Source organism: Ahaetulla prasina, chromosome 7 (genome assembly GCF_028640845.1).
Source record: "Ahaetulla prasina isolate Xishuangbanna chromosome 7, ASM2864084v1, whole genome shotgun sequence".
Taxonomy (NCBI): Eukaryota; Metazoa; Chordata; class Lepidosauria; order Squamata; family Colubridae; genus Ahaetulla; species Ahaetulla prasina.
The window spans coordinates 85,270,416-85,296,231 of NC_080545.1; the positions used below are offsets into that span (position 1 = coordinate 85,270,416).

Sequence of the window (25,816 nt, forward strand, 5' to 3'; positions counted from 1 at the left end):
TCATACAGGCCCATCACCCACATATATTTTAAAACTCCCCATTGAAACAAAATAAGGCATTGCCTCACTGATTCCTATTTAAAAGAATACCTTTGCTACAGCTATAAGCAAAGAAAGGATCAGGAAAGAAGGCCCATGAGGCTGAGCAAAGCACTCAAATTCTCTGTTCCTCCCATCAAATCTAGCTTGATTCTCAATGGAAGAAGCAGATATCAAGAATAGTTAGACAAAGCAAGATTTGAAGTCAAGCAAGGTTGAATTAGAAAATAGACTGAGTACTTGTTTTTCACATTAATTTATATCCAAGGTAGGTTTACAATCACATCTCTACGAGAATGTACAGAATCTTATTTTGGAAACCTTATTTTGGAAATTATGGTCTGAACCATTTTTAGCTCATCTAGTCTTGTCCAAATTATCATTACATGCATAAACCCATTTCTATCTACACTTTGATTACAAAAATGAACGATATGTTCCTACTTATTAAGGCTGCGCAGTGGGGATCCCTCCTCGCAGCAAGTACATACACACCTACTTTAATGAGTTTTGTGAAATGTGATGTTTGTGCTTTTCTGCAAATCAATCCCAGTCAATTATATTAAAAAAAGCGTATCTGGGCTATCCATCATCTAGTCAGGTTTTATGAATTATAATTCACCTTTCTGTCAGCCTGGGGTGCCCCAAGATCAGCAGAAGGGCAGTGGACTTCATGAGTCCCACACTGCTTGCCCTAAAACGGCAAAGAGGTCAGGGCAATTCTTGGATGATGCACTTGCAAGGCCAGAGAAACTAAGTTTCAAAAAAAACCAAAAACCACAGCCCTGTGAAAGGTCTGAATTAAACCCATCGTGGTTAAGTCCCGGCTAGCCATCCTTTGCAAGACAAACCATCAGTAGCTGGAAACACACCTCATCCCAATTCATTTTTTATGAAGCACATCACTCTAAAATATTTACCTAGTTCAGGATAATAATGAAACGTCTGCAAGAAAAGCTCGGAGAGCACCAAGAACATAAATCCTGTACCAGCGTGTCTACCGTCCCTGTCCTAATATTCCTTTTTACTTACTCTTTTCATGTATTCAAATTACGTTTATACTTTTACCTGTTATAAACTGTTTCAACTCCTTCCCTCAAAACGACGCTATAGAGCCCTGCACACCAGAACTAGACACAAGAACAGTTTTTTTCCCCAGAACACCATCACTCTGCTAAACAAATAATTCCCTCAACACTGTCAAACTATTTACTAAATCTGCACTGCTATTAATCTTCTCATCGTTCCCATCACCCATCTCCTTCCACTTACGACTGTATGACTGTAACTTTGTTGCTGGTAATCCTTATGATTTATATTGATATTGACTGTTCCTGATTGCTTATTTGTACCCTATGCTTATCATTAAGTGTTGTATCATTAAGTGTTAAATTTGTATCCTATGACTATCCTTACGTGTTGTAACTGTTGTACTTTGATGAAGGTATCGTCTTTTATGTACACTGAGAGCATATGCACCAAGACAAATTCCTTGGGTATCCAATCACACTTGGCCAATAAAAATTCTATTCTATTCTATTCTACTGTTATCTTATATATGCTTGAGAAGTAAATAAATAAATAAAAATACAATAAATAAATAAATAAAATAAAATAAAAACAAGCAAGCTCGGAGAGCACCAAGGACCACCCCCCTCATTTCAACCCTACAAATATTCTCTTTTATTGGTGACATCACACACATCCCCCACCCTGCACCGCTGGCACGGGAGTCTTGGCGGAAAATCAGGAGGTCAATAAGCGGCCGACCCAAGGAGGCACCCAGTTGCCAGGCTGGTCTTAGCCCTCAGGAGCCCGAGCCCACCCAGACGCTCCCCCACCCCCGGGCTCCGAGGGGCGCACACCGGGCAGGGCGAACAAACGGTACCCGTCGCAAGAACGGAGACCGTTCGGCCACTTCTTGACCTCTGGGGTCCTGGGAGCCCCTCCCCACCCCCCACGCTTCCCTCTCTCCCCCTCCCATCGGCTGTTCAAAGGCGGGAACCCTTGTCAAGCTTTGCCCAGGCACGGCCGGAGCATCCCCGTTCCTCCTAGCCCGGGAGAGGCGAGGTGAGGTGCACTCCTTTTACTTCGGCGAGGGCGCATCATCCCCGCCCCGCCCCCGTGGGAGCCTTTTTCCCTCAAGCACCCCATCCCTGCCCGAAGGGGGGGGAGAAACGGGGGGGGCTCGGTTGTCCTCCCCTCCAGCGAAAAGCCCTCCCCCCCGGCGCGCGCAAAGAGAAGAGCGCCTCGGGCTGTTGCACACGCGCACTCGGCGCCTTCCCTCGCGCGCTCCGTTCCTACCCAAGAGGCAGCCGGTTTAACTGGCGGGGAGGCAAAACCGCGCGCAAAACCAGAGCGCGAGGCAGAGAAGGCGGCTTCCGAAGCGCTTACCGCACACGCAGGTGAGTTGGGTCGGTGTGCAGCGGTTGTCGCGCCAGCCTCCTCCTCCTCCTCCTCTTCTCCGCCCCAAGCTGGGGATTTGCCGCCGCGGGGCTTGACTTCACTTCCTCCCGAGTCAGCGGAGCTGAGCGAAGCCGCCTTTTAAAAAGACAGGACTCCGCTCCTCCCTTTCCTTTCGGTGGGTGCGCTCCGGTGGGTGGGGCTGGAGTCGGGGTTGCGATTCAGCGGCTCTTCGCGGGTGATGCAACCATCTAAAAATACCCCCCTCCCTTCTCCAAAGTCTTAAATTTGTACCCTATGACTATCATTAATAATTGTACCGTGATGAAGGTATCTTTTCTTTTATGTACACTGAGAGCGTTTGCACCAAAGACAAATTCTTTGTGTGTTCAATCACACTTGGCCAATAAAAAAATTATATTCTATTTTATTTTATTCTATTCTATCCTTCGAGGCGGCTGTTACAAACGTCTTACTGCTTGAATTTGTTTAAATTGTTTTGCAAGGCGAGGGATGCCTTGCCAAAAATCCAGGTGTTGCAGAAAATAGAACAGGGGGAGAAAGAGGTGGAGGTGCAGAGCGAGGCTCCAAACAAAGAAACCATCAGATCAGGTTTGGATACCACTCCTAGAGAGAAGAATTGGCATGCAATGGGTGATTACAGTACAAACAAGCAGTCCACACCTGATAAAGGAAATGCAGAAGTTGCAGTTGCAAAGGTGTGACAGGACACTGCTGACCAATTGCTAGACCAATTCTTGAATACAGCTCGCCTGTCTGGAACCCATACCACATTTCAGATATCAATACAATTGAACGTGCCCAGAAATATTTTACAAGAAGAGTTCTCCACTCCTCTGAATACAACAAAATACCATATGCCACCAGACTTGAAATCTTGAATTTAGAAAACTTAGAACTCCGCCGCCTTCGACAAGACTTGTGTTTAACTCATAGAATCATCTATTGCAATGTCCTTCCTGTTGAAGACTACTTCAGCTTCAATTATAACAATACAAGAGCAAACAATAGATTTAAACTCAATGTTAACCGTTTCAATCTTGATTGCAGAAAATATGACTTCTGTAACAGAGTTATTAGTGCTTGGAACACACTACCTGACTCTGGTCTCTTCTCAAAATCCCCAAAGCTTTAACCAAAAACTCTCTACTATTGACCTCACCCCATTCCTAAGAGGTCTATAAGGGGCGTGCATAAGAGCACAAACGTGCCTACCGTTCCTGTCCTATTGTTTCCTTTCATTATATCCAATTAATATAGTTATTACATACTTATGCTCATATATATGCTTATATAGTTATTTTCATGCTTATGCTTATATATACTGTTGTGACAAATAAAAATAAGTAAAAATAAATAAAATAAAGACTGAAAGGACAAGCTGTTCTGGTCTGCATTAGAAGACCCTCAATCTGTGCAGGCAGCTTCAAGAGGCTTGGGCTTCTTCCCCAATCTCAGTACAACCCTCAACATGTGTAGGAGGGCAATGAATATGTGCTGTGATGCTTAAGCAATTATAAATAACAAAGCTTAAGTCAGAGTAGAGCTGGAAAGGACCTTGGAGCTCTTCTACCTACCCCCTGCTCATTCCAGACAAGTGGCTGTCCGGTCTCTTCTTCAAAATGTTCAGTGATGAAGCACATACAACTTCTGAAGAAAAGCCATTCCACTGCTTAACTGTTCTCACTGTTAGGAAGTTTCTCCTTAATTCTAGGTTGCTTCTCTCATTGATTAGTTTCCATCCATTATTTCTTGTCTTGCCTTCTGGTGCTTTGCAAAATAAGTTGACCCCTCCTTCTTTGTGGCAGCCCCTCAAATATTTCAAATATTTTATTAAAATTAAAAAAAAATGCTTCTGCAGGTTAAGAGAGACTCTGCGTATGTTCTTGGTGTTTTGTATCCAAGCTCATAGAATTCAACTGTTTAGCTTTGAGCAACTGTATTCTTGAGGGTTGAAACCACATTTGCACATTGAATGTCTCTGGGCTGTGTAGGTGAGAAAATAAATCTAGCAAACAAATGGAGGCTACACCCTTCCCCCCACCTCATTTAGCTATGACCGCTGGTCAAATCCAATTCATCTCCTTGCCTAATCCCATCAGGCCCAAATTGACCATTCCTGCTCCAGACAAAACCCCCCCAGCAATTCCATTAAACTGAAAAATAGAAGGCTCTTCACCAGCTCACAGTGCAGCCCAAAGGTAGCCTTACAACGGGATTGCATTGTAGAGCAGTGTTTATCAGCCTCGATGTTTTTAAGATGGGTGGACTCCAACTTCCAGAATTCTGGGAGTTGAAGTCCACATATCTTCAACTTGCCAAGGTTGAAAAACACACCTCTTGAAGGAGAAATCGCAACCATCCATCCTGTTTCAACTGACAAGTTCAACCTTTCAGCTCCTTCACAGTGGACTTCCCCGACTTTTCTGCTCTCTTGAAAGGACCATTTTGCTAAACTCCAGCTGCATTGACTTGTCTGACTTCCCCAAACTGGCCAATAAATCAGATTACTATAATTTTCCATCTTCTAGCCTACAAAAACAAAAAACCTTTGCTTTTCCATTGTTCAGGATCCCTCTTTCTTGTAAAACAGGCAACCAATTATAAACATAAATCGTTGTAAACATTGCAATCAACATGGTTCTTCTCAATATTGTGTTCCTTGTTCAGATTGAATCCATACATTTATTTGCTGTATAAGACTCTGAAAGTATGTGAGGGTATCTTAATAAATTCAACCCCTTCACTACTGACATACAGTATGCTACTAAGCTCCACACACCCATATTTAGCCCCCGGGGACGGTGACTTACAGATGTATCTCAATGGGGTATTTGAAAGTGGGAAAGAATGAAGTATAAACAGAAAAATTCGGGAGGAAAGGATTGTGATTTTCTTTATATCAACATCTAATGATTGTTTGAGCCTGTTTCTAGTGGTTAAGGCATCAGGCTAGAAACTGGGAGACTCTGACTTCTGGCCCCACCTTGGACACAAGGCTGGCTGGGTCACTTGGGCTAGACCACTCTGTCTTAGCCTACAAAAACAGGAAATGACAAACCACTTCTGAACTCTTGCCAAGAAAACCCAGAGACTAAGAAAACTGCGCACAAACACACGAAAACATGACCATCCTTATTTTAAATCTGTTAGCTTTACATGTCCCAAATCAGCCATAATATTGGTTCATCTATGATACTAAATCACAACGATTGGGTTCAAGTGCAATACTTCCGGATCCAATAAAGTGGATAGGATGTTCTGTAGTACGAAGTGACTCTTCTGGGCTTCTGGGGCAGCAAGAGGTGTTTTTTGAAGGAGGCTGCGTGGCCACGATATTTGAAAGAGGTGACAGTGCTTCCTCTTTCGAAGTGGCCATATCTGTATCCAGCCATGATGTACATTTGCCACATCATCGCCAAGCTTCCCTTTTCTAGAGAAGGTTTTTGAGAAGTTGGTGATAGTAAATTACAGAAAATCCTAAATGTAGTAGATTACCTAGGCCCCTTTTAGTCAGAATTCAGGCCCGAAAATGGCATAGAAATAGCCACTGAGCCCTGTTAGTTTAACTCTGAGAGAACTTGGATGGGGGAAACATGCTTCTCCTTATCCTATTGAGCCCATCACCAACATTCTAGACTACTTGCAAAGGTTGAAAGTCAGATACATCGTTTTGCCTGAATACCGGATCCATGATGGCGGGGAGCACTTGAGCCCTTAGTTGTCCCAAGGTGAAGGGCTGCAGAGGGCTTGGTCCTTTGGCCCATGTTATTCAATAGCTGTAAGAAATCAGGGGAGAATCATCTGTCAGTTTGAGCCATCATTGATATTCTGATGATACACAATTAGTATATATCAAGAGACAAAGAAAGGGATAGAAGATTTTCCTGGATTAGTATCCAGAAGTTGTAAGAGACTAGATGAGGAGAAACAAGTTCAAGCTGAAGTCCTAAGAGACAAAGGTGCTGTGTGACAGTAACCAACTTGCTCTTTTAGAAACATTAATCCCAAAATGTTTGAATTGGGGGTTTCTGATCCACAGGTAAAATTTCTGGCCTATGTATCTGGAATAAACCCAGGAACTGCATATTGAATCTGTTTAAGGTAGAAGGAGCGGGAGCAGTTTGGTCTAGTGCCACGATGGTGAACCTATGGCATGCGTGCCACAGGTGGCATGCAGAGCCCTCTTTGCGGGCATGCAAGCCATCGCCCCAGCTCAACTCCACCGCACATGTGTGCACGCCTCCCGCCAGCCAGTTGGTTTTTGGGTCTGTATCACATGCGCAGGGATGGGGCATATGCAGGAGATGGAGCACATGTGGGGGAGGCAGGGCACATGTGCAGGGGTCACATGCGGGGGGTGCATCAAGAGGGGTCAGGCATGCATGTGGGGGGTTACATGTGCATGTACAGTGTGGTGCGCATGCAGGGGTATCACATTTGCAGATCATGCACGCATGTGCGGGTGGCAGGGTGCACACAAAGGGGTTGTGTGCGCATGCACGGGGTGCATGGGGGGGTCGCACATGCATTGCATTATGGGTGCGTGCGCACGCTTTCGGCACACAACAACAAAAAGGTTAGCCATCACTGGTCTAGTTGTTAAGGCACCAAGCTAAAAAGCAGGAAATTCTGAGTTCAAATCCCACCTTAGCCATGAAAGCCAGCTAGATGAAGTTGAGTCAGACGCTGTCTCTCAGCCCAACACACCTCACAGGATTGTTGTGAGGAAACTAGAGGAGGAAGATGCATTGGGTAGGTTTGCCATCTTTAGTAATTTGTAAAAATAATAATGGCCAGATACAAATAAATAAGTAAACAAGTAAGTAAATAAAAACCAAATAAATACATACAGGTAGTATTTAATAACTTACACTGGAACCCTGAAAACCTATTTAGAACCCCAATTTTGAAGTTGCAGTGTCGCCCCTCCCCGCTGTCATTTACCACATTTATGGCCATTTGAAATTGCCCAGTCAGGTGATTTTTTGGAAACTGGCATTTACTTCTGATTTCTGGCAAAAAGATCCCCAGCCCATAGCAAGCAATGGGTTTGCTTAATGGTTGCTGCAAAAAAGGGTCATAAAATTGGATCAGACCACATGTGACCTGTTTTACGACTGTCACAAGTTATGACCATAATTATCAGGCTCAATTATGGCTGTAAGTCTGGGACTAACTAACTATACTCTTTATAGATGGAACAGTGGCTTTGAATTCAGGAGGTTTTAATCAGTGCAAATAAAGAGCAAAGGGCCAACATGTTTATAAACAGCATACAATTTGAGTGGATCAGATTTAATGGATCATGGACAACTTTTATGAACTTTTTGCTGAAAGTTAATTAAAAAAATGAACTATTTCTGAGTTTCCAGCTTTGTGACTTTAAGTAAATCACTTTCTCTGAAACCAGCTTACTTTACAGGGTTGTTGTGGGGGGAAATAGGAGGAGGAAGTGCTCTGAAATACATTCACCACCTTGCATTGTATAAGAAAAAAAATGGAATAAAAATCTAAAAAACAGGAGGAAGGTTGATTATGAGAAGATGGCAACTATATAAGGGGGAAGAAAAGCTGATAGTTTAACTTTTTCTTTTTTCCCCTCTTTATTTCTAGCACTTTTTTTGCTTTTCTACTTTTCTACATTTGTTTTTGTTTATTTCTTCATTATGTTAACATTTTAAACAAAATTATAAAGAACTAAAACATGCAGTGAATCATGATCCATGGAAGCTTACCCCCCCCCACACTGAAATGTTATTCTCAAAGATGCCATAAGTTGTTGTTTTGTTGTTATTGATTTTTTGCAGCTGTACTGTGGCATTGTTTTCTGGGGAAGATGGAATTTCCCCTTCCCCCCAGGTATCTCTGACACCAATTTATCCTTCACAAGGGACCTGATGTGGAAAAGATTATGCAAAAGAGAATACCAGGTGGTACTTTCCTTGTTGAGTCACCCCAGCTCTCTGCGGCTGTGGGGTGGCTACTTTGCAACTGATTGTTGTGCTGGGAATTTCCCAGGCTGCCCCAGTCAGAAAATTGAAGTTAGGGGAGTGGGAACTTTTATCAGTGTTGTTCTCAAACCAGAGATGGAAAACAAGCCATATGGATTCTTCAGGGAGTAAAGGGTGGGACAGAAAAGTAAACACTAGAAAGAAAGAGAGAAAGAAAAGAAAGAGAAGGAAGGAAGGAAGGAAGGAAGGAAGGAGGGAGGGAGGGAGGGAGGGAGGGAGGGAGAAAGAAAGAAAGAAAGAAAGAAAGAAAGAAAGAAAGAAAGAAAGAAAGAAAGAAAGAAAGAAAGAAAGAAAGAAAGATGAAATAGATTCATCTTTGGAAAAGGAAATATTCCCAAGCTACCAAGCTATACCACCAAATAAATCCTGGAAAATGGAAAAACGCTATTTCCCTTATTTTATGGCCATGAGGATTTTTAAATCTTTTGACTTAGCTTGGCTGTTTCTGATCAAATGTTCCCAACCAAAACGCTCTTCAAATCAAAGATGAACCTTAAAAATAAAAATCTTCGGACATGCAGTTTTATTTTTGTTCCTATTATGTATAGGAAATGAAATCCTTTTTAAAGGCAATTTTTGTAAAGGTGTGTTGCAATTAGAGCACAGATTGCAACATGAGACTTCATAAGAGCTATTTTAGTGTAAGTTGACCTTTGCTGCTGTTTTGCTGTGTTAGCAAAATGCTCTCCCAAGTTTTGTTCCTGTTGGCTTACAAAATACATACGTTATCTTTAATTTTATGAGAGAGGGAAGGGTGATTGAGGGTCAGCATACTATATCTCCTTTCTGTGTCACTCCATTTGTAAACAGTATTAATTATCTGAGTAAACTGTTTACACTTGGAGTAGCACAGTGGCACAGATACTGTTCTTGATGGCAATACCCCCCCTGACTCATTCAACAAGAAAACAGGCTTAAATATTTGCTGTATGTCCATACACAGATATTTTCCTAGCAGTACAGCATGTCTTCCTCTTTCTAGTAACCGAAAGTGAAATCAAAACCTATTTCCTATTTCCAGGATCTTTGGTGAATTATAATAACACCAAATAAGCGTAAAAGTAACGTAGCAGTGTTAGTACAATAAGAAATAGCCAAAATAGTAAAATAAATAAAATGTAAAGTGAAAAAAAGAAAATAGGGTAAAAACATTTGATTAAAAACATTAAGATGATATTAAACCTATAGATAGAAAAAAAATTGCTCCATCGTCTCAGCTTTAGAATCTAAAAACATTTAAACATTGAAAAAAGAATAGCACTCCGGAATCGGCTCTTTTGAGTATAAATTGCTACTTACGTAAGAAAAATATTTTTTAGCTGTCAGAACTGGAAAAATTTACGAAATCTATTTGAGTTATGAAAGGATGAATAACATTTTCATCCCACCCTCCATTTTAGATTCACAACCAATTTTGTGAGGGAGGGAGAGTGAAGTTCTGAAGGTAAGATCTGCAAGTAAGTGGAAATGTGTTCAAGCCTTTCTAAATATGTCAGGGATGTCAGACTCAATTTCATTGACAGCCGCATGAGGGTTGTGTTTGACCTCGGGAGGGCTGGGTGGGCGTGGCCAGGGGGCATGGCCAGCTCAATGTCACTTGTGGGGGGGGGCTGGTGGCCCAAGTGCTCCCGAGCTCGGTTTTCACCTGCAACAGCCTCCAACCCTCTGCCAGCGAAAATGGAGCTTGGGAGGGCCACCCATTTTTTCTGGCAAAGGCACTGTGGGCCGATCCTTTGCTGTTTCCAGGGCAGCCGCATGGGCCAGATCTAAGCACCCCGTGGGCCGGATCCAGCCCATGCGCCACTTTCACAAATGCAGCTTCATGTGGATGTGTGCTTACCCACCACTTCCATGGTCCAGTTCTGAATGGGTTATGGCCCGGCACTGGGCCGCAGACTGGAGGTTGAGCACCCCTGCTATACTTGTTACAGGTTGATCATTCTCTTATTTCAGGTGGAGCTATCCAGGAGTCATCCAGGTCATGGTTGTCCCAAAGATGCTTTTTCAAGAGGCAACTGGACTTTCTTGTTTTTCTTTGAAGACGTTTCGCTTCTCATCCAAGAAGCTTCTTCAGCTCTCACTGGATAGTGGGGAATGGAAGGATTTATATTCCTTGCAGACAGTTGGTCATTTGCATTCTTTTAGAGAGTCCTTGAGGCCACTTGGAGGTTTATGTTATTCATAGGTTCACCAGAGTAGTGCAAATAGTTGTGGAGCCTTCTTGGAACTGCTGAAGACTGTGTTTTAGACTAGAGATAGGTGATGTTGTATCCCACCTCCTCTGTTGAGAGAAGGGCTGTTCAATTTTGACATAGATGGCCTATTTGACCTCTCTTTCAAACCAGACCGCCATCTATGTCGAAACTGAATGGTCCCCCCGTCATCCTAAACTCCACTGAAGATGTTACCTAGCCTGTTAACGAAACATTTGGAAACCAACCCACAATCTCGGAGAACGAACCTTCGGCCTCATTCTCTTTCCACTTATGACTGTATGACTATAACTTGTTACTGGCAATCCTTATGATTTATATTGATATATTGATCATCAATTGTGTTGTAAATGTTGTACCTTGATGAACGTATCTTTTCTTTTATGTACACTGAGAGCATATGCACCAAGACAAATTCCTTGTGTGTCCAATCACACTTGGCCAATAAAAAATTCTATTCTATTCTATTCTCTGGGTGGTTTACAATGTCAGCATATTGCTCCTGACTATCTGGGTTCTCATTTTACTGACCTTGGAAGGATGGAAGACTGAGTCAACCTTGAGCTGGTCAAGATTTAATTCTAGACCATAGACAGTGTTTACCAGCAATACTGCATTTAACCACTGCCCCATAATAAATTATGATTTTTTTTGCCAATGTAATGGCCAAACAGCGATACACGATACTCATAATAAATATGTTGCTGTTTGGTAAAAGATTGATATGGGAATAATAAAAGCCATCCTTCAGGATTTTTAGCCAAATTAAGTAGCGGCAACTCCCCAATTGATTATGACACTATCTGATAGCTTTAACAGTATTATCTGCCTAATTTGCCTGTCAACTTCCATTAAATATCCCAAATGTAGGCATTACAGGTAGACCTTCACTAACAGTTCATTTAGTGACCATTACAGTGGCACTGAAAAAAAGTGACTTATGACTGTTTTTCACACTTAAACCGTTGCAGCACCCCCATGGTTACATGATCAAAATTTGGGTGTTGGCCAACTGACTCATATTTATGACGGTTGCAGTGTTCCAGGGTCATGTGATCACCTTTTGCAATCTTCTTACAAGCAAAGTCAATGGGAGAGTCATATTCTTTTAACAACTATGTTACTAACTTAATAACTGCAGTGATTCATTTAACAACTATGGCAAGAAAATTCGTAAAATGGGGCAAAACGCAGTTAACAAATGTTTCACTTAGTAACATAAATTTTGGACGCAATTGTGGTCGTAAATCGAGGACTACCTGCATTAGGAAATACTCTATTCTTTTATGGTGCATAAAAAATTTGTTTCCTCTTAATAATAGGCTGTCCCTGCGGGTTTTGTTTTCTTTTTATTGCAAACACTCCCAAACTCACAGCATTTTCATTTTCCTTACAGAAGAGACTGGAAAATGAATACAATAATTCCCTCTGAAGAGAAGCCAAATGTAAACATACTGTTGAATACATTGTCTTAAATCCATACAAAGAGAGGGACAACTTTTTTGCTGTTTGCACCAGGAGATCATGCAATTCTAAACATCACTGCAGGTATTCTAAAAGGCTCCTGAATGGTATGTACTATAAAAAGGTTAAAAAGCCAGAGGGCACACACCATGTATGCTTGCTACTTGTCTTAAAGAAGACAACATGCCACATTTAAAACGAACAAAACTCCCTGATAATTCAGTCAAATGATAAGCTCGGTGAGTGCAAAATATTACAGGAAATGCTACAAGTGTCAAACCGATTAAGGTTCCCGGGGGCAAGTGGTGTCCTAGCCATGGAAATCTTGAATAAAAGAAAGGTCTTGAATCTCCAGAACAAGGTTACAGCTGAGGTTGAAGAGATGAAGCTATTCCATCCTCACGATATAATCAATTCTTCTGTCATGATACCCACAGCCAAAGAGGAAGAAGTATAATTAGTAAGAGTGATTCTTTTCTTGTCACGATATTTTTTTTTTAAAAAAAGGATTTTTCAAAAAGCATGATTTCTACTCGTTTACTCAATGCAGGAGGTTCAAATTCTTAAATTCTTGTAAATTCTTATAAGAATGACAGTCATGATTCTTATAAGCCACCAGTGTTTCTCAAGCCAGCTGGTGAATTCTGAGAGTTGAAGTCTGCACCTCTTAAACTTGCCAAGGTTGAGAAACACTGAACCATCCAGTGTCTCTTTCATCTGAATAGGTGCCAAGATATAGCAGCTAAAGGCAAGAAAAATAAGGAAATGATTTCTATTCTCACTTGTATCTTATCAAGACCTAAAAGTTGTATTTTCTTTTCTTCTTCCTAGATATCAGGAACCTGGCCCATGAATAGTCTTAAAAATCTCTTCCTACTTTAACCCAGAAAAATATGCACCCTATTTTGCTGTACAATCTTCCTTGGTGTGAAACATCGGAGTGCTATGTAATTCTGCTTTTCCAATCTCCCATTATGTTCAGCATATGGCATGTGTAGTAATGATCATCAGCTTTTCAAAAGTGTGATTTGAGCTCATCTAAAGACATTCCCTTCTTCCAGCAACGTTCTGCCTCTTCAGATTGTTTTTTGAGAGTTTCTACTTTTTCTATAGGCTTTCCTACCAATGAATACCATTTCTTAAATATAGTTATCAGTGCTCAAAAACCATTTCATCAAAATTCAACCCATTGAAAAGATGCATTCACCCTGTGTATTACTTCCAAAATAGCTTAATTTCCTCATTTCGCAGCTGTGACATAAAAGAGAATTTAAACATTCATAATTTTGCCTTATGGGGATAATCATCTTTTGTTTCATGGTTTTATTGTTGCACTAATGGTTGGTGGAGATCAAAAAAGCATAGGTAGCATGGTCATTTGGAAGATCTGGAATGGAAATAAAACACTGAAGGAATGGACTTACTAAGTACTCATAATATTAAAGAAGTACCTGTTTCTATGAAACTTTTTGTCGTTGAATGTTCTCTTTGTTTGGCTGTGATATCCATTCTTAGATATCAAGACAACATGAATGTTGGAAGTGGACATTTGTGATTGAGATGTTGAAAGACATTCTTCCGCATTCCTGAAGAAAACTTTGATTTGGCTGAAATGTAGTAAGAGAGACATACTACCGTGGCTCCTTACCTGAATTTGCCTGAACTAGAAGGATCTCTGTTTGAAGAGCAATCATAATCACCAAAATACAATATAAGGGCAGCTTTCTCTGTACGTCTATCATCACACCACCATGTTTCAAATCTGACTTTTCCTCCTCCATGGGGATTTGTACAGATCCACACAGGAAAGGATAATAACTATTAGCCTGCATTGCACAGGATGAATTCTTCAATTCACAATATTACTTCAAGGTCCTAAAAAGCTAGAAGGGTTTTGTTTGTGGAATGGAATGAATTTCTTTCATTAAGGTCAAATTTTGGTTAGAAAATAATGAAGCTGAAAAACAGGTTTGTCTGGAATCTTCCTACTGATGACATTAAAACCAATTTCCAAAAATAAGAAGACAATGTATCAAATCTCCCTTTTTGTAGATGGGAAAAGATGCACGTTAAGCTCTCTAACAGTGGCCATGGTCATTATCAATTTATCCCAACAGCTAAAGAAAGGAATTTAACATTAAATAGGATTTTCTTTTCTTTTTTATCACGTGTAAACAATTTGTATTTGTTTCCAATTTATTAGGTGAGACAGAACTTCAGAGGTAGGATTTTGCCTGTCATCTGTTGCTGTAACAGGGTGATGGGGTGGGATACTTCCAGAAATTTAATGTGTTCCTCTTTGAGCTGTGGTAGGTAGCCAGGTACAAAGGAGGGCAGGACAAGGGTGCCTTTTTAAATGAAGTCTCATGATCAACTGCAGTGCAGATTCCCTCTTTTACAAAGCTATTAAAGAAACAATGTCTGTCCTCCTTCCAATCACATGGAGTAGATCAGAGCTTGATAATTTTAAGACTTAAGGACATTAGCTCCCAGAATCGGCTGGCTGGGGAATTCTGGGAATTGAAGTCCAATTCTGGGAATTGAAGTTGCCAAGCTTGGGCACCCTGGAGTAATATTTAAGGTGGCCAAAGTTGCTTGTGAGCCTAAAACAGCAATTACCATATATACTTAGAAAACAATACCTGTGCAGTCTCCTGGAAAAAAAAATCATTTCTTTCTAGGCACTGCCTAAAATACAGCTGCTAGGATGCTGCTTTTGAACACATACAATCTAACATCAAAGTATTTAATGGAAAGAAACTCTCTATTGATTAATGATAAAAGGCAGCAGCCATATTCTTCTAAAAAAGTAGAAATTAAGGCTTCTTTCAAGACAAAAAGAGGTACAGTCCCTTTCAGAGGTAGGTGCTGCCAACATCAGAAAGGAAATTCTTGTTTCGATTAGCCAACATCTGGCTAAAAATATCTGGTAAGCTTTTATAGCTATAGCAGCAGGAATATCTTCTCATACTGTTGCAATGCCAGAGAAGCAAAATTTGCTGGAAGCTTCCCTTTTTGACGTAAGTATAGCATTGGAACTCCATTCTCTGTTCAGTCTAGTAAATTAAGATGCTGCAAAGGACTTAATCCAGAGACTGGCGTTTTCTCCCCCTAACACAGTGCATTGGTAATGGAAAGTTCTGCAAGTTGCAGGCCAGCACCTTTGAGAAACAGGGTGAAGGATATGTGCTTATGGAATTTCAGAGCTGGTGTTAAATACGAGTCTATTTCATGTCCCTTTTGCTTTTACACTGGGAGAGAATCACCTATTCCCTTCCTGAACAAAGCAGAAACGGGACAATGGGGACAGAACCACTGAAATTGGTGCTAATCCTTCCCTTGGTGGTAGATTCTATGAGGCCCACTGTCATTGGTTGATTATATGAACAGAAGCACCAATGCCATTCTAGTTACAAACCTCTTGCAATAGTAAATAACATTGTATATTTAGCATTATTCAGAGAAGAGAGGGGGCTCTTTCGAAGTATAGGAAATAAATCCAATGATCACTGCTCTTTCCTTCTAAACTTTCCCTTGAGGGTTCAAGAAAATACTGCATGGGAATTCTTCCCACATATTTCCCAGATCCTCCCACTAAACATGAAGAAGCCCAAATCAGAATCAATAGTCTGGAATTTAAAAGCATCTTTCCTGCAGATCAAATGTACTGTGTAACAGTAATATCATTAATAAGGACTCTAATAAATAGATACAGGGAAGAGGGGAAAAGCATTAAACACACAAAGATGGACAGGTTGGGCTGGCACACAGCTTTACCACACACTCATCTGTTCACTTCTTAAAAAGGTACAAAACCAATTTTTCTTTCAAGTATTAAAAAATAAGTTAATGGACATTAAAGGATCTAAAGTGACTAAAGGGCCAGGATAGGTCTTCTGCTTCATTTCTGACGTGCAAAAAAAGGGGGGAGGGGAGGGGGAAGGAAAAAATATTCTCCAAAACACAAAGAATCAAAAACCTACTGAACAGCCCACTCTTGGAAAGTTTGAAGCTGGAGAACTAACCCCAGGAGATCCCTCAAAATGCTTCAGAATGGAACCATCTTTTGATAATATGCACTTTCCAGTGTCTAAATGGTCATCGAGTTCACAACAGAGTAGTCCAAGGTCATCAGAAAACAGGAAACAGCTTCTTTCAGTCTGGAGCACTTCATGTCCGAAAGGAAAAAGTTTGCATGCTGGATCTGCTTGGAACAATGGCAACTCCTGGAGATTGCAGAGAAGGTGTGGGGGGGGGGGGTGTTGGGGGAGGGGAGTCTGCCTCTGTCCCTGTTTGTAGAAATCACAAGAAACCACGTTTCAAGTTCTGTTTCAAAGTTTCCCGTCAACATTCAGATATGGATGTTCCTCCATACGTAGACCACAGTGGCAGCTTCGGATTTCTTTGGTGAGAAGAGCATAGACACAGTGTGCTTTGTGAGTGGTTTGCTCTTCCAAAGGCTGCTACAAGGTGACCTTTCAGAAGGTTAATTAGACACCCCTTATCCTTTGTTATTTAAATGAACAAATCCATTAATACCACAGGTTGGGTAAATATGAAATGAACAGGTTATGGCCCATCTAAATTGGTTAAAGTTCTTGTTTTAAAAAAAATCACACAAAATATTTTTGTTTTTTAGTCTCTTTCAGAGATCACACACACAAAAAGACATTGACCTCTTGCACAGGTCCTCAAGGAAGGCACGCAATCTCAGATCACGACTTCGTTCTCGGCTCAGTAGCCTCACCCAGGACTCTGAATCCTTACAAGCAACCCTCTTAGCAAGAAGCTCCTGCCTCAAGCACTCAGCTGCTGCAAGATTCCTGAAGCAATTCCTGCTCCAAGTTGTCTCCTCTAACCAGGCAGCTCCATCTAACTTGGCATATGCCAAATGGACAATGCAGATCAGCAACCAGTCATGGTGATACACTCAGGACCAGTTCAAGTTGAACCCTTTGGACAGCATAACCGCTTCTAAATCCTTGTCTTCCTCCTTCTCTCGAAGGCGTTGTTCTTCAAGTAGAGCCACAAGAGAATCTCTCTGCTCCACCACCTCTAACATTTCATTCAAGATCTTCTTCTCCTCCGAGAGTTCTTCATCTGTCTTTAGCTGATCTGGATAAAGGGAAAACAGTAAACTTGTCAAGACAAGATGTCCTAAGGCAGTGGTTCTCAACCTTTATAGTGCTGCGACCCCTTTAATACAATTCCCCACGATGTGGCGACCCCAACCATAAAATTATTTTTGTTTTGAATTTATCGCTCCTGAAGCCATATTGGCTAGCGATTTGAACTGCTTGCAATTGTCTTGAGAACAGAGGCATTAAAGCGGAGACTCCTCCCCTATTAAGTTTATCGCGCCTGAAGCCAGATTAGGCTAGCGATTGGGAGTGATTGCAGCTGGTTTGAGAGGGAGACATCAGAGCAAAGATTTCTCTCTTTTTTAATTCATCACGCCTGAAGCTGAATTCGGCTAGCGATTTGAAGAGCCTGCAGCTGGCTTGTGGAGTCAATCACTGGAGCGCGATTCTTCGACTCGCAAGTATACTTCCCATATTTCCGATGGTCTAAGGCGACCCCTGGCAAATCGTCATTCGACCCCCAACGGGGTCCCGACCCACAGGTTGAGAACCGCTGTCCTAAGGATATGGGACATCTTGTTTCTACTGAGAACAAGAAACTCCCTACCAGGCTTACCTTCCACTGCCATCCTCTCTCGAAGCTCTTGCTGTAGCCTGCTCTGCCTGTCCTCTAGTTCTAACTCACGTGCACTGAAAAGAAAGGTAGAGAATAGTTAATTATGGGTCATTTCAGCAGGAACCTCCACTATGACTTTAACTTGAGGATGCTCAGGAAATGACATATTCCAATATTTTCTCTCTTTTTAAAGGATTCTTGAAAGCAAGCTTTCAAGAATAGTGACAACCTTCAGTTTTAACATCTGTGCTATTTTTGTGGCATGACTATTTCCAGGATCAAAGAAACTTCACAAGTGCATGAACTCAATAATCTTTAATTAAATAAAATGTTCAATTCCCTTCCACTGATTACAAAGGGGGACTGAGCGAAGCTATTCTCTGATCTAAGGTGATCAGGTAAACACCCAGGTGGGATATTTCAACATCAGCACTTTTGTACTTTTCCTGCTGTACATCGATAGAAGAACAAAAAAGGATACTAAGATGGTGCACCCATTGAAAATTCTAGGTGGGGAATTCTAGTTTTATGTGGCTATGTGTGAACCATAGTCTAGAAAGAAAAAATAAGCTCAGCAAAAAAAGGGGAAAAAATGACAGAATCTGTCAGATGTGCTGAATATATCTTTATTAAAAAGAAGGGCATTCCTTGAGGTTTTATGGCAAAAAGTTCAGAAGGAGTTGATTGGAAAAAATTGCAATTATCGTTGTTGGGGAGAATAGCTGCTATCAAAATGAATGTTTTACCTAGATTCTTATTCCTTTTTCAGATGATACCAATAATTAAGAAAGATAAGAATCTGGAGGAATGGCAGACTGGAATTAATAAATTTATATGGGAAGGAGCGAGGGTTAAAATGAAAATAATTCAAGATTCCTGGGAAAGGGGAGGTTTAAAAATGGCCAATTTTAAATTATACTATGAAGCAGCTGCTCTCTCTGCAATAAGTGATTGGTTTAATTTAACGGAGGAAAGAATCCTGAATATAGAAGATTATGACTTGCTATATGGATGGCATGCATATTTAATTTATGACAAAAAAGTGGATAAGGCTTTTAAGAATCATGTGTTAAGAATTGCTCTCTTGCATGTCTGGAAGAAATATTTTTATAAATTAAATTATAAGGTTCCTATGTGGGCAAATCCTAGACATACAATAGAGAATATAAATTTAGAACAGAATCAGGAATTGATTACATATAAAGATCTTTTCGCAATTAAAATCTTTGCACGTACTAAAAGAAGAAGGGAAAAATTATACTTGGTTTCAGTACGGGCAATGACGTGCTAGATGGAAGGAAGATCAGAAAATTGGTATAGTCTAGAATGAGGAAAATTTGGTAAAGCAAATTAGAAATCAGTCTCAGGAGCATATAAAGAGACTGTATAATGTGTTACTTGAAATAGATTCTGAAAGGGATTTGGTAAAGGACTGTATGATAAAGTGGGCACAAAATTTTCAGGAGCCAATATTATTGGAAACTTGGGAAAAAATTGGGTTAGAAATGTTAACTTTACGCAGGCACAGAATTTAAGGGAAAATTTTTATAAAAAGTTTTATAGATGGCATTTAGATCCTAAGAAATTATCGTGTATGTATCCAGATATGCAAGCAAAATGTTGGAGATGTAATTGTGATGACGCTACGTATTTTCATATTTGGTGGACTTGTAAGAATATTAAGGCTTTTTGGATAAAAATTTGGTGGATTTTACAAAATGTTCTGAAAAAGAAGATAAAGTTCCTGCCGCAATTTTTTCTGCTGGGAATTATTACAGACTCTATAGCAATTGAGACTAAACTGATTTTAAATCTAATAACAGCGGCAAGATTACTGATAAGACAGTATTGGAAGAAAAAAGAAGTACTTACAATAGAAGAATGGATAGTGAAAGTTGCCAATTTGGCTGAGATGGCAAAAATCTCAGCCTTTTTGAAAGACAATACACAAGAGAGATACTTAAACGAATGGAAAAAATGGATCGACTATATTCAAAGCAGATATCAGGCTAAGAGTTATCAGATTGCCTTTGAATGATTAGAATGTATTATTTCTGATTGTTTTGGGGGAGGTTAGGAATTGATGAGAATTGTAGGAGTATAATTGAGTTAGGAGGGAAATTTTTTTAGCATATGTTTGTTTTATTTTTAACTATACCTTGTGTTTGTTCCAGGAAGTCGGGGGGGGGGAGGGGGAGGGGAGTTTGTGAAGGGGGAGGTAAGGGGGGGAAAAAGCTTTGTAAAACTTTTTCAATAAAAAAAAGAAGGGCATTCCAAATCATGATTTCTCTACAACCCAAACAATCCACACTGTCATATTTCTAGAGTTATTCCAGTTAATGATCAGCAGTTCTGAACAATCGGAATTTTGTATGGGCGTATTGCAAGAATCACAGTTTAGAACTGTGGAAGTTGTCTTATCATGGACTCAGTGATTCATCTAACACAGTACTGTCTATTCTGACTTTTTCATTCACCTTTCATTCATCACCATCATCTTTTCATCCATTCAAGTTTTTTCATTCATCTTTAAAGCCATTTTCCACTTATCACGATTATCAGAAAGCAGCGTGTCAATAACCACAGCCATATTGGTGCTACGACATATTTGTTACTTTTCTACGTTGGGGCGCTACTCACAATATCATCAGCTCTGATTCGTAGCGCACCAGGGCGTTCTTTTCCTGCACCAGCTTGAACCACTCTTGCATCAGCTTAGGGTCATCCTTCTTCCCCATGCCTGCCAAGAGAAAAATTGGAGTCAGCTCTCAGACACACGCTCTGCTATTTTCACAAGCTCAACAGTCAGGCAGGGACAAAAATGGAGGGGGGGGGCAAAATGTGCAAAGAAAGCTGAGCGAGATGCTGCCAGAGCGCTCCCATCAGGTCTTGTTTGTTAGTTTGCCTCTAACACACATAAAGTTAAAACAATATTAAAAAAACCCAAACCCTCCCCTGGATCTATGCATTCATCTAGATTCTTCCCTAGATGTTAGGCCTCCCACCCCAGAATAGTCAAAATGGCAATGCTCTGTTCAATACTGTGTTGTATTTCTTAATTTGTGTAATTTCAGACCTTCAAGCAGTCTAGCTTTGAACAATGGATATTAGGTGATCTGGATATTCAAAAGCCTGTGAATTTCTCACCCATTCTCATAACTTGGAAGGCAGCTTGACACGTAGTTACAGAGTGATTAACAGACAGATCACTGTACAAACTCAGCACACTTCCTTGAGTCACAGCTAATTTAAAATATCTTTGTTGACATGGCCTGTGCACTATATTAATGACTAAAAGTAATCCAGATTTCCATCACAATAATTTCTAGATTTATTTTCTAGTAGTAGATCCAACAACAACAATCTCTTGAGGGCAGCTTACATGGCACATTATGTTTGTGCAAATTAGTTGCATCCTCAACCAATGTATAATATACAATGGCAGTTCATGACAGACAATACCAATTCAAATACAAACAATGTGATTCTAAGGCGATTCTGATTGTGAAGGACTTGCCTCTGTTGGCTAAGTTGACTTAGAAACATTTAGAAAATTGGCAAATGGAGAGACCATCAACAAAACTTTCCCAAACTCTCATATATCCAAAACATAAGCCTTTTCTCTTAATGTGAATCTATCCCAACTTTCCTGAACTGACAAAAACCACTTGTTTTGGAACTGCCATTTCTAAAATTCACAGACAGTAAAATGAAAATATCATCAACAACTATATCAAAAGGTGTTTTATATATTTAAAAATGCAGGGCCTTCAACAGGTTACATTTAAAGGCCAAGAAGAAATAATGGAAGTGAAATAATCAACTAGCAAGGTAGATCCTAACCGAAGAGTGTTTCCCCAGAATTTCATCAATTTTACAGTGTAAAATTGCTGAAGTCATAATCAATTTGGATTCTTTGAGCAGTTTTGTAATTCCGTCTGAATGGAACAGTTTTTCACTGTTTGGTTATATTATTAGGTCACATTATGCAGCAGCTGGTTTAGATAACAAAACGTATTTCTAGCATCCATTGAGAAAACACAATAGTCTCTGAAACTAGACACTATTTCAGGAGTCTGACTGTTGCTTGAACCTCATCACTGAACTGAAGAGGTAGGATCCACTGGTTCTTGGTAGTGTTCTTACTTCCAGTGGCCTGGCGTCCTGTGCTTTTTCCTCCTTCAAAACACTAAAACATTATGGAATTAGGAGAGCAGAAACCGCATGAACCCTTCATCCTAATGCATTACAGTTTTCATGTTGTAACTGGCAATACCTGTCCATTGCTCAGTCCAAGCATGCTTTTCTGAGCATCTCTGCACAAGTGCCCTTATAGCCATGATGAAAGGAGAGAGAGATAGAAAAGCTTATACATGCAAATGGCCAGAATGGTGGACCCATGAAAAGCGTTGGAAATCCTCCCCACTCTTTCCACTAAGAGGATACAGTAAAAGAAAATTTCCTAAACAAAATAGCCAAATATGTGTTATTACTGACCTATAGAAACTTTCATTTGACTTATTTTGTAAAAGCCAATGAGCAGAAGGAGGAGGTGGAGGTGGGGAAGAAGCATGTACAGTGGATGAAAGCCCACCATGAAAAGCAGAAACAGTGGTTAGCATAAGTTACACACAACAGTCACATTCCACCCCTTTGCCCCATGCCTTGGGAAATGGAAACTCTACAATGGATATTGGGTCCACATGAGATAAAGTTGAGAAAATGCTTAGCAAGATATGGACTTCAGGAAATCAAACTAGACCACACAAGTCAGGAGGTTGACCATTCAAATTTGAGGGAAATCAAAGAAAATCAGTTGCAAAAAACCAAACCAAACCAAACCAAACTACAGTATTTCTTTTTCCCGTTAATTTTATAATGATTTTGGTTTCTCCTCGATTTTCCAAGAACCTCTTTGGGATATCTAGCATGTCAAACAGGAACTTTGCTGTGTTGCACTATTACCACCCCATAGAAAGAGCTTCAGTAGCCTGGAGTATTATAGTTCACATCTAAAAAAGGAATATTGTAATTTTACAATATTATCAGGGACATTTTGCAATACGTTTGATAGTGAAGGTATCACTGAGTAAGAAGGAAAGAAAGGAGAAGTTTGTGAAGTACTTAAACTGTCACATGTTGACCAGTGTTCCTATATAAATTCAACTGCAGTTTGGAACGTGGATGGAGGGAATGCAAGAATTTACGTTACCTTCATGGGCACAGCAAGGACAGAAGGAGAGAGGTCTACGACGTGGTGTCCCGGCATTGGGCTCAACTTCAATAGGACCAAAAATGGGAGAGGAAGAAGGGACGGGAAGAGGATATCGGACGTGGAAAGAAAAAGGAGGAGAAACAGGGTGAAAATAAACAGACAAGCAAAAGGACAAAAAAAAAAGCACAAGAGTGAGAAAGAAAGGAAGCAACCAACCAGAAGAAAATAGGAAAGAAAAAAATAATACAAAAAATGGAGACGCAGAAACAACTATCTACAAATGAAACATCCCTTGTCCACACTGATGGAAGAGAACAGACTGGGGCATGGAAAGGAAAACAGCAAGAGCCACAAACATTACCAAGATGAAGAAAAATTGCCAAGATTTGACACGTTTTGTGCATGTAGATTTTTCACGCAATATTACAGTTTATGGCTATAAAGAGAAGGTAATACTAAGAGGTTGGCGAGCAATATTAAGTTTCTAAGAAAGCAGGATTACAAAATATGTTTGAAAGGCCACTTTCACAGTTCGCTTCATGTTGGGATGAGGTTCCCCCACAAAAATGGGTCAATGATAGAAAATGTTTAATGTTTAGAAAACAAAGGCATATAAAGAAGGGCCAACTACCCAACATTTTCTAAAGCAGATTGACCAAGATTATGTATCCCTTATGTTAAATATTTTGGGGTTAGAGTCAAAAACTTCTCCTTCTGCCCAAAATATCTATAATTACAGAAAAGAATCTTTGGCTACAACTTGTTACCGAATAATATGCTTAGACTGGGCCTGCTTTAACTTCATCCAATACATTTTTTTCTTAGTACATATACATTTGAACCTTTCTAACTTCCATATTATTATAAATTGAACAATGTTTATTACTAAGCACAGATATTTTCTCCCTTTTGAATTTCACGTGAAACATAAGTAAGGCCCCAAATAGAACTCCATCAGCTATTGCTTTAGACTTTAGGGCTTTAAATAGAAAGAGAATGCAGAAAACTATGAATATACTCAGTGGTAAAATCCGAATTTTTTTACTACCGGTTCTGTAGGTGTGGCTTGGTGAGCGTGGCAGGAGAAGGATATTGCAAAATCTCCATTACCACCCCACTCTGGGACTAGCCAGAGGTGGTATTTGTCAGTTCCCTGAACTACTCAAAATTTCTGCTACCGGTTCTCCGAACTACTCAAAATTTCCAGAACCTGTCAGAACCTGCTGGATTTCACACCTGAATATAATCCATTGAGCTGTAATGTATTTGTAAAGGAAAAATTTGCATGGAACCAGGACCAGTAAACAAACATTCCTTCTGAGAGAGACACAGAATTCCTCCCTCTGAAGAGACAGGAGGAGGCATATTTCTCACTGTTCGATCTTCTGAATCAACTTTAGACCCCAGCTGTTGTTTAGACAAATCCATTCATTTCTTATCTAGCTATATTGACTAGAAAGGTCCACCCAATATCAGGAAGAATTCAAGATACACTCTAAATCAGGGGTGTCAAACTCATGTCATCATGGCGGTGTCACATGACATATCGGGACTTTCCCACCCTTTGCTAAACTGGGTGTGGGTGTGGCCAGAGCGTGACGCATCCGGCCCACAGGCCGCGAGTTTGGCAACTCTGCTCTAAACGTTTCCAGAGTGGATTATCTAGTATCAGTGGTGTTTACTAGGCATGGCAGGCCCAGAACAATAATGCATGCTGAAGAGGAAAAACTATGTGGTAAGACTCAGAGGGAGCAACTACATCAGTTTATATGTAAAGAGACAAAGTCTTATAGAAAGATTTGTGACGTAAGGATTACAGCAGATGAACTGTAGTGAAACTACTGTGAAATGAGGAAGAACCATCACGTTCCTTTGAAAGCATTCAGTAGAAGCCAGAGTTACATGTACTCAAAATGGAAGAGTAAGAGAGTCATGTTTTCCATTTTGAAGAACTACACAATTTGGGAAGGGAAGTTTTTTTTAGAAGGGACCATCACAGAACTAGAACAGAAACACACAGAACGGATCAAAATGAAAGAAACACCAGTCTGCAAACAGGGTGGGGATAGACCAATTTTCATAGACAGAAGAAACATTTATATTGAGTATGGAAAAGTTTAATCAGAGGAAAGGAGGGTACAGTACGGTAGCTACATCAATATTTTACAAAGTATATATTTTCTAAAATCATATTTGAAGAAATTCCACTGCTGGTATCTACAGCATATGTAAAGATATATAATCATAAAATAACTAGCTCAAATGTCCCCAAAGTGGATTTTTGTTGTTGTTTGAGGAAATCAGACATGGCGATGCATGTCAACAAGAACTATCTATGTATTATTTAAATAAAATAAATCTGGAAGAATAAGTTTTAATTTAAAATTCTCTCTCAAGATCCCGGATTGGGTATCTATTTCAAGCTATTGGAATTTTACAGCTCTAACTGACTAGGTTTGCATCAAGAAAACAGCATGGGAATGTTCTCTTGAACTTTCACAGCCTCTAGATTGACAGGTAGCAACAATAACAACAAAAGTGTTTACACAGTAACAGTCAGTGAAGCAACCCTGACTATTTCTGAACTAACAACAGTCACCTGTGCATGAGGACATCATACCGAAAAGTGTTTCCTATCTAACCTAATCCTTAAAAAGTATATATAAAATGCAACATCTAGATTGCTAACCGGTACACAGATTATACAACACATATCAAAGATCAACATGGTCTGTCAAGTGTTAATTTTA

General features: G+C 40.1%; 1 protein-coding gene across 24 annotated transcripts in view; it reads right to left on the reverse strand.

Moving 5' to 3' along the window:
* Window positions 1-12,020: 12,020 nt before the first annotated feature.
* Window positions 12,021-25,816, reverse strand: part of MICAL3 (microtubule associated monooxygenase, calponin and LIM domain containing 3) — a 227,890-nt gene continuing 214,094 nt past the window's right edge. For 20 of the 24 annotated variants that reach the window (XM_058190697.1, XM_058190693.1, XM_058190714.1 and 17 more), the window contains 4 exons: window positions 23,064-23,129; window positions 20,492-20,591; window positions 17,852-17,925; window positions 12,021-17,269 (listed from right to left, as the gene is read on the reverse strand). In XM_058190697.1, the coding sequence (XP_058046680.1) occupies window positions 17,085-17,269; window positions 17,852-17,925; window positions 20,492-20,591; window positions 23,064-23,129 (425 nt within the window). In that variant the 3' untranslated portion in view covers window positions 12,021-17,084. The remainder of the gene's footprint in view (window positions 17,270-17,851; window positions 17,926-20,491; window positions 20,592-23,063; window positions 23,130-25,816) is intronic. The other 4 variants (XM_058190716.1, XM_058190703.1, XM_058190699.1 and 1 more) reach the window with 2 other exon arrangements.